At 36.4% G+C, this 13,231-nt stretch overlaps 1 protein-coding gene and 1 non-coding gene across 3 annotated transcripts in view; both read left to right on the top strand.

Annotated features, from left to right (window-relative positions):
• USO1 (USO1 vesicle transport factor) overlaps window positions 1-13,231 on the top strand; it is a 97,408-nt gene that overhangs the window by 37,515 nt on the left and 46,662 nt on the right. For both annotated transcript variants that reach the window (XM_060012359.1, XM_060012358.1), the window contains exons 5-7: window positions 9,418-9,518; window positions 10,262-10,364; window positions 10,562-10,617. In XM_060012359.1, the coding sequence (XP_059868342.1) occupies window positions 9,418-9,518; window positions 10,262-10,364; window positions 10,562-10,617 (260 nt within the window). The remainder of the gene's footprint in view (window positions 1-9,417; window positions 9,519-10,261; window positions 10,365-10,561; window positions 10,618-13,231) is intronic.
• Window positions 4,181-4,253, top strand: TRNAE-UUC (transfer RNA glutamic acid (anticodon UUC)). Its single transcript has one exon. It is a non-coding gene; the product is annotated as a tRNA-Glu (tRNA).

Raw genomic sequence — 13,231 nt, 5'->3', positions numbered from 1 at the left:
TAAATTTTACAGTGCTTTTATGTCAATTATCTTATTTGATCCTCATAGCAACCTGTGAGGTAGGTGACATTTTTCTTTTCTAAAAAGATGAGAAAATGAAAACCCTGTGATCATGTAAATTATATAGTATTGTCTAGTAAGTAGGGTAACAGGATTTTTTTTGATACATTTTTTTGTATTCCATAGATTTCTGATTTAATAAATTATGACCATTTTCTGACTAGATTCTTTATTAAATCTTATAATTTATATAACTAGTTTATACGATGCAGACAAATGTTAAAAAAAATAGGTGTACTTGTTTAACGAATTGACCACAGTGTAAAAGAAGGTTACTTGATATTCCCTCACTCTGAGATAGGACTACTTTTATTAGAATATCTCTTTCTATAAAGCCGTTTTGTCCTCCATAATACGGGTTATGAACTTGATATGGAGTGGAGTTCCAAAGAGAAGGTCCAGAATGTTTATTTTTTGTTTTTTGTTTCTTTTTGCGGTATGCGGGCCTCTCACTTTTGTGGCCTCTCCTATTGCGGAGCACAGGCTCCGGACGTGCAGGCTCAGCGGCCATGGCTTACGGGCCTAGCCGCTCCAGGGCACGTGGGATCCTCCCGGACTGGGGCACAAACCCGCGTCCCCTGCATCGGCAGGCGGACCCTCAACCACTGCGCCACCAAGGAAGCCCCAGAATGTTTTTTAATATTGTTTATACCGCTGGAAAAAATACAACTAAATACATATGAAGAATAAATGTATATACAAATATTTAGTTAAAAGCCAGTTACATAAATAGGCCTGAAATGTTTCCAGAGGTATATAAGGACTTTTTAAAAAGCAGTCTTTAATTTCATGTACCTGTCATAGGTTTATTTTCACTATAATATCAAAGGGCCATTTTATTCTTAATTTTTCATTTATCTTACAGTAAAGGGACATTTACTTTTACAGGTTATGATAAGTATACCAAGTATCAGCTATATCATCCTATCAGCTATAGGATGTAAAAAATAGACTCAGCTCTAGAATTTTTAAAATATATTGGATGAGAAAGGATGGTTAATTGTCTCACACCTTTGCTTACATGTGAAAAAGATATAATATTTCATGAATCTAGTTTTGGTTTACAACCTTTAGATATAATTAATGTAGTAGTTTTAGCTTAATTTACTTCTACATCAAAATAGCTTTGTATGTTACTTTAGTTGCTTAGCAAAGCTTTGTAGGACTCTACATTAAAATTCAGAAGTGCTGTCTTAGGACTATAACTTAAAGGAAGTAGAGTATATCTCACTAACACTTTTTTAGTAGACAGTGTTAAACCAGAAGGAGCTGTAGCTTCCTGGAACTGGATCATATTTTACTAGTTCAATTCAAAACATAGATCTTAATTATATACTGCTAAGCTATAGTATTTTATACAGTATAGCTACAGAATAAATTGAATGTACAGTATTACGTCTACTTCCTGCTAAGTTATTAGCATGTGCTCAATGCATACATTGAATTAAGCTTTTTCTTGGGTTAAACCTGTGTTCCTTAAAGTGTAGCACAAAAGACCTAGAGTTCTCTGTATTAAAAGGTGTCTATAGTTAAATAAATGTAACATAGTATATCCCGCTCTGAAACTTCACAAAATTTACATTCTTATAGTAAATACTGAGAATCCTGCAGTAAAGAAACCTGTTCAATTTTGTTTAATCCAGATACATTTTTACACCTGCACTTGCTTTCATGAGATACCTGTTAACGTGCCACACAATCCTGCATTTCGAGAAATGCTAACCAAGGCTTAAACCCACAGCTTAATTGTTTGTATTTATCCACATAAAAATATTTCAGCAGTTTTAAATATTTCATGGGAAGAATCCATCAAGTCTGTATATGGTTTTCCTCCCTTTCTTTCTTTATTTTTGGCTGCATTGGGTCTTCGTTGCTGTGTGCGGGCTTCTCATTGCGGTGGCTTCTCTTGTTGCGGAGCACGGGCTGTAGAGCACAGGCTCAGTAGTTGTGGCGCACGGGCTTAGTTGCTCCGCGGCATGTGGGATCTTCCCGGTCCAGGGCTCGAACCCGTGTCCTCTGTATCGGCAGGTGGATTCTTAACCACTGCACCACCAGGGAAGCCCTTCCTCCCTTCCTTTTAAGATTAACTTACAAGTCTTTGAATATTCTCCCAAATGTCAATGAATTTTATTTTGAGCTCTTCTCTAGAAGTCACAATCTTTGGGCCCAAGGGCGTTATCTGTCTTACAAGCAAGATTGGCCACTTAGTATTTTAAATAATAAATAAGTTCTTAATATTAAAAATTTGGAGGTTTTGCATCAGTTTTTAGATTTTAAACTTCTCTTTTTAAAAAAATCTGAAGACTGGGCTTCCCTGGTGGCGCAGTGGTTGAGAGTCTGCCTGCCGATGCAGGGGACACGGGTTCGTGCCCCAGTCCGGGAGGATCCCACATGCCGCGGAGCAGCTGGGCCCGGGAGCCATGGCCGCTGAGCCTGCGCGTCCAGAGCCTGTGCTCCGCAACGGGAGAGGCCACAACAGTGAGAGGCCTGCGTAACACAAAAAAATTAAAAAAAAAAAAAAATTAAAAAAAAAAAATCTGAAGACCGACAACACCTGGGCCTGCATTCTCCCACGGCAGAGTCAGCTGGAGCTGAGTAACTGCTGCTTTCCTTAGACGGGCACGTGCTCTCCATCCTTTCTGTAGTCTTATACCTGGCCTGCTTCATTTACATACATTACTGTCTTGCCCCCTGTAGTTGAGTTTATATTCTCTACTGTATTCACACCACTCAAATAAAAACCATTGTAAAGTAAATTATATTTCAAAAGCATTTTATTAATTATATACCCAAGTGTTGTTTCATGCAATAAATATGAAAATATGCAAATGCAAAATAGCCCTACAAAGCATCGCAATTAGGTCATTGCATTGCTGGGATAGTAGTTTCTAGAGGGAAACAGTTCTAAGGTGGAGACAGTTAAGTTACTTGCCTTTTCAACATAGATTTCTCATGTATTTGGAGAGCTATTTTCACATATGTGGGCCACTTTTTGTAGTTTTCTTTATCTGCTTTTTTATCCATAGAATTTCATTAGAATTTGGCTAGGTATTTGTTCTTGGTACTATCCGCCACAGAGCCATGATTTGTTAGGGTTCCAGGGTAGGTAAAAACAAGGTAGGCTCATTAGCCCAGCGAATCTTGTGAAATTTTATTGGATACAGGGCATTTACCATACCATGGGAATCAGGGCTCTTATTCATAGCTGATTCCAAAGAGGGAGATTTTCAGGAGATTTTATTAGCTCCCAAATTTCCATATCTTTTCCAATTTGTCATCTCCCTTTCCATCATCATGTCACCTTGCAAATAAAATGGGAAGGGTGTGCACTCTTGCTACTTAACCAGTCTGAGTTTTTTTTCCAACTCCATGGTAAATTCAACTTTGAGCATTGAAAACCAGTGTACCATGCAAAATTTTACGTTCAGAGGTGTTTGAATAATTAGGGCACAGGCTTTTGTCTGCTCCCAATGGAACAACAGGAAATCTTTTAAGCAGATCAATGATAGATATCGTCCCTTGAGTCCACGCTAGTTATGTTTGAGTATTAGACTTCCTTCTGATTAATATTAGACCTTTGTAGCATCAAGCCTTTGCCACCTTAACTTAATACCCTTGACATAATAATTGGGCGGTAACATGTAGATAGCTTTCAAGTGTACTTTTTTTCATCCCTTCATGCCCCCCTCTATCTGTTTTTCCTGAAATAATGGAAATATTTCAGTGGAAATAATGACGGCTTCCCTAAACTATTCTTCTGAAGCCACCATTAATCTAAAAAATTAAACTTGAAGGGCAAAAATTAATAGTTTACTAATGTTAAAAATCCAGGAAATTTATTTTTATTTGGCATCCAAACAACCATAAACTCAAGTAACTACTTATTTTGGGAGATTGCATGCAACTTTTATGAGAAAGAGATATAAGGTAAAATATCAATAACAGGATTTGCTTACAGACAAGCATGTTTCTGGGAATATCATAGGATATACGTTTCTTTAAACATCTTTTGCATCTTGGTGATAATACTCATTAATAGTAACCTTACAAGAATCTCAAAATTTTTTTGAATCATCAAAAGAAGATTTATGTTCTGTATAATTTTAAAACTTGAGGGAATTCCCTGGTGGTCCAGTGGTTAGGACTCTGCACTTTCACTGCCGAGGGCCCAGGTTTGATCCCTGGTCGGGGAACTAAGATCCCACAAGCCGTGTGGCACAGCCAAAAGAAACAAAACTTGATAATACATGTAGATGTATAGCATATAATAAATCTTAGGACTGTGGTTCTTAAGGGCAGTTTGGCACCTCCTGCCACCTAAAGGACATTTGTTAACGTCTGGAAATATTTTTGGTTGTCACGACTTGAGGATACGTAAGGGAGTGCAACTGGTATCTTGTGGGTAAAGGCCAGGGATGCTGCTAAACATCCTAAAATGCATAGGGAGTCTCTCACAACAATGTCATCGCCAATAGTGCCGAGGTTGAGAAATCCTGCTTTAGAGATGATGATGTTGCTGTTGTTAGTTGAGCACTTATTATTCACCAAGTACTGTGCTACATGATTTATCAATACTTATTTTGAATCCTCAAAGAAAACCCTGTGTAAAAGAAAATTGTTCCCATTTTACAATTAAGGAAACTGAAGCTTGATATATCTGGGCTATTTGCCCAAAGTAATGTGACTAAATGGATGAATATTGGCTTAATTGGTCTGACTCAAAAACCTTTGTGAGCTTCTTCCTTTTTACTGTATTGCCTCTCAAGAAAGTATTTGACTACTCCATACCCTAGCCATTCTGTTCGTAAACAAATTACTTTTGCCTGTGTTAGCAATTTGTCTTTTAGCAATTTCTCATTTCTCTTTCATGTTAAGTTCAGAGATAGTACTTGACAGTTAATTGCTCCTTTCTCTTTGAAACACTTTTTCACTCATTTCTCAGTCTCCACTGTCCCCTGATTTTCTTTCTGTCTCATGGCGCTACTTTTTCTTTGTCTCCTTTGCTGCTTTCTTTCGTCTCCCCAGCCTCTTAACATTGGAACATTCCAGGGCACGGATTTCTTTCCTTCTCTATTCTTTCCTTTGGTGACCTCATCTAGGCTTGTGACTTCAAATATAGTCTGTATGCTTGCCTCTCAAATATATGTGTCCAACCCAGACCTCTCCACTGATGTCCATAATTGTATATTCAAATACTTACTTGATATCTCCAATTGGATTTCTTTTCTCCACACACAGCTTTATTGAATTATAATTGAAATATAATAAGTGTGCAGATGTACAATTTCATGAGTTTTGACATGTATAAACCCATGAAACCATCACCACCGCCACCAAAATAATGAACATATCCAAGTTTCCTTGTGCTTGTTTGTAATCCATTGTAATCCATTCCTCCTCCTTGTAGCCCCATCAATCATAGATCTGTGATTACTGTAGATTACTTTGCATTTTTCTAGAATTTTATGTAAATGAGATCATACAGTATATACTCTCTTTTTGGTTTTCTTGGTCTGGCTTCTTTCACCCAGCATAATTATTCTGAGTTTCATTCATGGTGTATATCAATAGGTTAGTCCTTTTTATTGCTGAGTAGTATTGATATTTTGTTGCGTGAGTATATAACAATTTGTTAATCCATTCCCCTGTTGGTGGGCATTTGGCTTGTTTCCAAGTTTTTAGCTGTTACATTTGAAGCTTCGTACTATGTACAAGTCTTTTTGTGGACATGTATTTTCATTTCTCTTGAGTAAATACCTAGGAATAGAATGGCTAAGTGATAGTAGGTGTATATTTAACTTTATAAGAAACTGCCAAACTGTTTTTCAAAGTAGTTGTACCATTTTACATTCCCACTGGTGGTGTATGAGAATTCTAGTTCCTCCACATCCTCTCCAATACTTGATATGGTCTGCCTTTTTAAATTTTAGGTGTTCTAGTAGGTGTGAAATAGTATCTCACGGTAGTTTTAATTTGTATTTTCATAATGAATGATTATATTGAACTTTATTTTTTTTTGCGGTACGCGGGCCTCTCACTGTTGTGGCCTCTCCCGTTGCGGAGCATAAGCTCCGCCGCGCAGGCTCAGTGGCCATGGCTCACGGGCCCAGCCGCTCCGCGGCATGTGGGATCTTCGCGGACCGGGGCACGAACCCGTGTCCCCTGCATCGGCAGGCGGACTCCCAACCCCTGCGCCACCAGGGAAGCCCTATATTGAACAATTTTTGATGTGATTATTTGCCATCCATATACCTTTTCATTCTTTGGTGAAGTGTTTATTCAAATCTTTTGTTCATTTTTTACTGGCTTATCTTCTTATACTTGAGTTGTAAGAGTTCTGTATATATTCTAGATATAAGTCCTTGTGATGTATATTTCACAAATACTTTCTCCCAGTCTGTGACTTGCCTTTTTATTTTCCTAACATTGTCTTTTGAAGAGCAAAATTTTTAAGTTTGATTAACTCCAGTTTATCAATTTTTTTCTTATATAATTTGGACCTTTTGTTTCCTACTTATGAAACCTTCACCAAACCTAAAATCACTAAGATTTTCTCCTGTGTTTTCTTTTAAAAGTTTCATAGTTTTAACTCTCATGATTAGGTCTGTGAGCCAATGGGTGTATTTCTGGACTTCCTATTCTGTTGGTCTCTATGTCTGTCGTTTTGCCTACGTGACATGTGTTGGTTACCCCACCTTTATATCTTGAAATTATGTAGTGTAAGTCCTCCAACTTTGTTCTTTTTCAAAATTATTTTGGCTCTTTTTGGTCCTTTACGCTCCCATATCAATTTTAGAATCAATTTGTCAATTTCTACAGAAAAAACTTACAGAGATTTTGATTGGGATTCTGTTAAATCTACAGATTGATTTGGGGCAAACTGACATTTTAACAATACTGTGCCTTCTAATACAAGAACACAGTATATATATTATTTAAGTCTTCTTTAATTTCTCTCAGCACCATTTTGGAGTTTTCAAAGTAAATAGGTCTTATACATCTTTTATCAGATTTATCCCTAAGTCTTTAATGCTTTTTGATGCTGTTTTAATTGGTGCTGTTTTTTAAATTTGAATTTCTAATTTTTCATCACCAGTATATAGAAATGCAATTAATTTTGTATATTGACCTTTTATTCCACTTAACTTTGCAAAATTCACTCTCTAGTAAGTTATATGTAGATTCCATAGGATTTTCTACATAGACAAACATGTCATCTGTAAATACAGTTTTACTTCTTCCGTTCCAGTCTGTATGCCTTTTATTCTTTTTCCTACCCTATGGCACTAAGATCTCCAGTACAATGTTGATTAGAATTGGTGAAAGTAGATATTCTTGCCTCTTCCCTCATCTTAAGTGGAAAGCATTCAATCTTTTACCATTAAGTTTGATGTTAGCTATGTTTTTTGTAGATGCCCTGTATCATCCAATCTTGTGACTTTAAATATCATTTTTATGTTTATCATTCTAATGTATATGTCCAACCCAAACTTATCCACTGACAGCTGTGCTTGTGTTTATCCAACTGCTTACTTGATTGATATCTCCACTCAAATTTTTATGTCTCAAACTTAACACATCCAAAACTAAACATGATTCTATCTATGCTCTCAACTTGCTTCTTCCAGTGTTTCCAATCTCAGTAAGTGGCAGGGCCATCCTTCCACTTCTTTAGGCTGAAACCTTAGAACCACCTTTCCTTTTTCCCCCCTTCTCATACCCCTGTAAGGAATATGCCAACAAATCTTGTTCCTTCTATTTTCAAAAGAATTGTAACCAGTGTCTAAGTCACTTTCACCACTTACCTTGATTATTGCCTCGTAATCGCTCTCCTTATTATTTCCCTCTTTCCCTGACATCTTAGCACAGCCAGACTAGTCCTTTTAAAAGTAAAGTATTTTTTGTTTAAGTAATGTAGTTTTAAGGTTCAGAAACTGAATTCTTTTACTGATGCAAGAGATGATAAAAGAAATATTTCTTAGGGTTTCCGAAGGATAAACCTAGCATATTAATCAATATGTGAGAAATTAGGTTTTATTAATAACCCAGAATATTAAAATATTTCTTTTCTACTTTTGGTCTCTTCTTTTTTCCTCTTTTCTCTACAAATAATTAGATGAGATTATCACTGTCACTGTCAGATTGTCTTGCTATTCTTGTCATCTGCTGGGTTTTTTCCATTTCTAAAGTATATTAATATTAAAATCTCACATTTAAAAAAGAACTATTTGAGAGATAATAAATATGTTTGATCTTAACTGCCAACTCCTTTGGTTTATAGTCACTGCCTGGAGCAATATGTGGAAAAGGCTTAGCTATGTCTGGAATGGGTAAGGGGATGGGGAGTAGTGTATTTGCCATCTCTCAATCACATTTATTAGAGTAGGCAGATTTTAAATGATAATTTGCTTTGGCAGTTGTTGCTTCAGTTTTTAGTGATCCTTTACATTTTTTTGACAAAGTACATTGAAACAACAAATAGCTTAAAGACTTTTTTTTTTTTTTTTTTTGGCCGTACGCGGGCCTCTCACTGTTGGGGCCTCTCCCATTGCGGAGCACAGGCTCCGGATGCGCAGGCTCAGCGGCCGTGGCTCATGGGCCTAGCCGCTCCGCGGCATGTGGGATCCTCCCGGACCGGGGCACGAACCCGTGTCCCCTGCATCGGCAGGCGGACTCTCAACCACTGCACCACCAGGGAGGCCCCAGCTTAAAGACTTTTAAGTGTTAAGGACAAATATAAAATCTTTTAAAGAATAAGTGAAAACTTACATGCAAATTCTGGTTTTATTGCCGAATAACTGTAAGATATATATGTTGATTTGCTTGAAAAAGATACTGAAAAATCTGTAGATGATTGGTTTAATTTTAAAATTAAATTATTTAACATAGTAACAGAGTCAGCAAGGACTATATGTTCAGTAATGTTTGTGGGGGAGGAGCTTTTGAGGTATAATTTACATACATTAAAATCTATTCTTTGGGGTTGTATAGTCCTGTGTGTTGGGCAGATGTATACAGTAGTATAACCACTATCACATTTGAGCTAGAATATTTCCATCACCCCAATAAATTCCCTTGTACTCGAGTTAGAAGTTTAACCGAAAAATAACCTTGAGAAAATGTGAAAATCTAAATATATTTTCTTTGAATATCATATTTAAACAATTAAAGAATAAAAATTTATTTAAATGACCGTGAAACTTATTTTAAGGATATGTCTTTCAAGCATAATTGTGGTATCACTTCCAGGCACACTGTTCCAAGAAAATTATCATTTCTGCTTAGCTTTTTCAACAAAAAGGATACTTTAAAATAACAAAGCATCATATTCAAATACTTTATCTTTGAATATTACAGAAGAAAACTCCACAAGACAGAGTGAGGATTTGGGAAGCCAGTTTACAGAAATTTTCATTAAGCAGCAAGAAAATGTCACTCTTCTGTTATCTTTATTAGAGGTAAGTAAAGAACCTTGCTATTTTTGTCATCTTAATAAGCTTGTTTTGTTGCCCTTTTGGGTGTTATTGAGGAAGCAACATATATAGATACCTTTTTTTAAAAAATAAATTTATTTATTTATTTATTTTTGGTGCGTTGGGTCCTCGTTGCTGCACGCGGAAGCCTAGTTGTGGTGAGTGGGGGCTACTCTTTGTTGCAGTGCACAGGCTTCTTGTTGCAGAGCACGGGCTCTAGGCACGCAGGCTTCCGTAGTTCTGGCTCATGGGCTCTGGAGCGCAGGCTCAGTACTTGTGGCGCACGGGCTTAGTTGTTCCGCGGCATGTGGGATCTTCCTGGACCAGGGCTTGAACCTGTGTCCCCTACATTGGCAGGTGGATTCTTAACCACTGCACCACCAGGGAAGCCCCTATATACCTTTTCAAGATAGCGAAATTTGTTGTATCATTACAAGAGATTCACATGTGTGTTTTAAGAACAATGTAGTCTCTTAGAATACTGTCTGCTTCTTATTTCCATTTTTACAGAGTACTGTTATATCTAGTCAACAACAGTGTAATCAGTTTGATAAATTTATATTAATTCTTTTCTTTTTATTGCTTTTTATTTCTTAAGTTAATTTTTTAAAGTTTGACAAACTCTTTTTTTGTTTGTTTATAGTTTTTGGTACCATTCTACTAGTTGAAAAGTTTTGCTTGAAAATGTGAATTACAAATGTTAAATATTTTAAATTCCTATATTGTAGGAGTTTGATTTCCACGTCCGCTGGCCTGGTGTGAAACTTCTTACTTCTCTTTTAAAACAACTAGGGCCTCAAGTGCAGCAAATTATTTTAGTCAGTCCTATGGGTAAGTGACTCATCTTCCTTATATTATTTTGATTTAAAAGTGAGGATCATAAAAAACAAAAACAAACAAAGTAAAATTGAGGATCATTCCTACGGGGGGGGGGGACTGAAATGATGTGTTAATAAATTGTTTATAATTTGAATCACTATTTGTGTTTTTGATCTGCCAGTGTTTTTCACATGGTTATATGTTTCTAGGTGTTTCAAGGTTGATGGACTTATTAGCGGATTCCAGGGAAGTTATACGTAATGATGTAAGTCAAGTTTGAAGAAAAGTCTAAGAATATGCTGCTTTTTTTCTCGTTTTGCAAATGAAATCTTTGTTGACCCTTATTCAGAGTCATAGAAGTTAGATTTGGAAAGTTGGGGTAATGGTTTAGACCTTTTGAAGTTATGTACAAGGCCACATTTTTTCTTTGTTTCCAACCTATTCAGTATTTTGGCTTAGACAAATGACTTTGCTATTCAAATTTATGCCTTCCACAAGTTTAGGATTTCTTCCATCCTTTTCTGAAAGGTTGTACTGACACCAAATTCTACCTCCAGAAAGAGCAGAGGAAACACCCCTAGACATTGAACTGCATAAACTTAACAAAGTGTAACATTTGGAACCATCACCCTTAGTTGATTGAATACATATTTCAAAGGATTTTCCTTGTAATCTCTATTTAACTATAGAACGTGATTTGCTTTGGAGTTAATTTTGCATTCTGATTTAATATTTGCATATACATTTGAGTATTTTCTATTGATGAATATTGTTTTGTTGCTTGAACGTTCTTTTCTGTTGTTATCTACAACTTGATCAAAACCATAATACTTTAGATAGCAATTGGAAAAATCTTTTTTTTTTTTTTTTTTTTTGCCGTACGCGGGCCTCTCACTGTTGTGGCCTCTCCCGTTGCGGAGCACAGGCTCTGGACGCACAGGCTCAGTGGCCATGGCTCATGGGCCCAGCCGCTCCACGGCATGTGGGATCTTCCCGGACCAGGGCACGAACCTGTGTCCCCTGCATCGGCAAGCGGACTCTCGACCACTGCGCCACCAGGGAAGCCCCTGGAAAAATCTTTAAAATTAAAATTTAGAGCTAGGGGATCTTATCAAGCTAATTCAGTCTCCATATTTACACTGAGAAGCCCAAGACTCACAGAAACCAAGTGACTTGTTCTTTGTTAGTGATGTCTTATTCATCTTTGTGTTTGTGGTACCTAGCCCTGTACCTTTCTCATCTTAAGTGCTAATAAATACCATTTGGATTGCTTTTAGTCTCACAACTGTTTCCTGACAAAGCAGAGACAAAACTGAAATGCTCTTGACTTCTAATCCACTTAGACAGTTTTTTTTTTTAGCTTTGCATTTAAAATTTTGTAGTACATACGTCAATGCAGTAATATAAGTGGTGAAATGATATAGTAGTATAACTAATGAGAAGGACAGTTTTTATTCTTTAATATTCTTTTAAGAATTGTGTACCTATCTATTAGGAATTTTGAGTGTCTTTTCTTGACTAAAATATTAGTATGTATCTTAAATCTGAATTTGGTGTTCTGCTCTTCTCTTTCCTTTAACTCTCTACTCTTTTTTTTCTTTTCCTAACCTTTTTTCCTCAGTTTTTATTTGAGACAGATAAAATGATTCTCTATGTTGGCTTTGATTACTTTTATGATTAGAGATTAAGTTATATTTTTGCTGTGATGTTTAGATTTTGGAGTTTTACAGCCATCTTTCCTTTGGCTTCACAGATTCATTTAAATTCTTTGTGGAGACTTACTATCGAACATTACGCAGTAAAACACAGTGTAATACACCCCAGTTAACTCCAGCAACCAGAGGAAACTAACTGGCACCTGAGGCAGTTACTAGTGGCACTCTGTTACTGCCCAGAATAATACACTGCTTCCGCCCCCCCCGCATCCTTTGTATCTTTTTCTTTCTTTATCCTTCTTTTAAAATTCTCTTTTCATTTCCTTCTATTTAATATTTCTCATTGCATTCAATGACAGTTATTAATATTGACTAACCTCTCTGGGAGCCTGTTGGTAAAGATTTTTAGCCTCAGTTTGTTTTATATTTGAAACATTGAATTTGATCTGGATTTAGAGAATTAGTTGGTCATTTATCATAGATACAGTGAACTATCATATTTATTTGTTACTTAGGGCTTAAAAATTAGCAAGAAAGGTTGAGAAGACTCTAGGAAGTAACTACCAGCTCACTTCTAAATGATAGACTGTAATTCCATTCTTTAATTTTTAGTTTTTCATTATGAGAAATGTAAACATACACGAAAGTAGAGAGAATACAGATAAACCCGTCCCCTAAACCCATTAATTTTCAAGATTTTATTGTACTTACTTCATACATCCCTCCCCTCACCACTCTCCTTTATTTTTGACTAGAGTATTTAAAAGGAATCAAACAATCTGTATAATTTCACTATTACATACTTCAGTATACATGTTGTGTGTGTGTGTGTGTGTGTGTGTGTGTATTTCCTTATATAACTACAATGCCATCACATTTAATGAGATAACAACTTTGTCTTAGCTCTCATTAAATAAGGTAACTATTTCTACACTCAAGTTTCCCAGTTGTCTCATAAATGTCTTTTACAGTTGTTTTCTTCAAATCAGTTTCCAGACAAGACTCTCTCATTACATTTGATTGTTAATGTCTGTTAACTTTCTAAAGGGCTTGATTAAGTTCTGGTTCACCTCTTTGCTTTGATATTTCCTAGATGATGCAGTGTACTTAATTTTGCAGCACATCAGGAAATGTAATATCTGGCTGTCTCACTTGTAGTGATCGGTGGGTTTGATTCAGGTGGTGACAGCCAGATCCCTCCATGGATCCCTTCATCCATTACAT

This window comes from Delphinus delphis, chromosome 5 (assembly GCF_949987515.2).
Source record: "Delphinus delphis chromosome 5, mDelDel1.2, whole genome shotgun sequence".
Lineage (NCBI taxonomy): Eukaryota > Metazoa > Chordata > Mammalia > Artiodactyla > Delphinidae > Delphinus > Delphinus delphis.
Note: the sequence above shows the minus strand (reverse complement) of the source record. Positions and strands in the feature narration are given on the sequence as shown.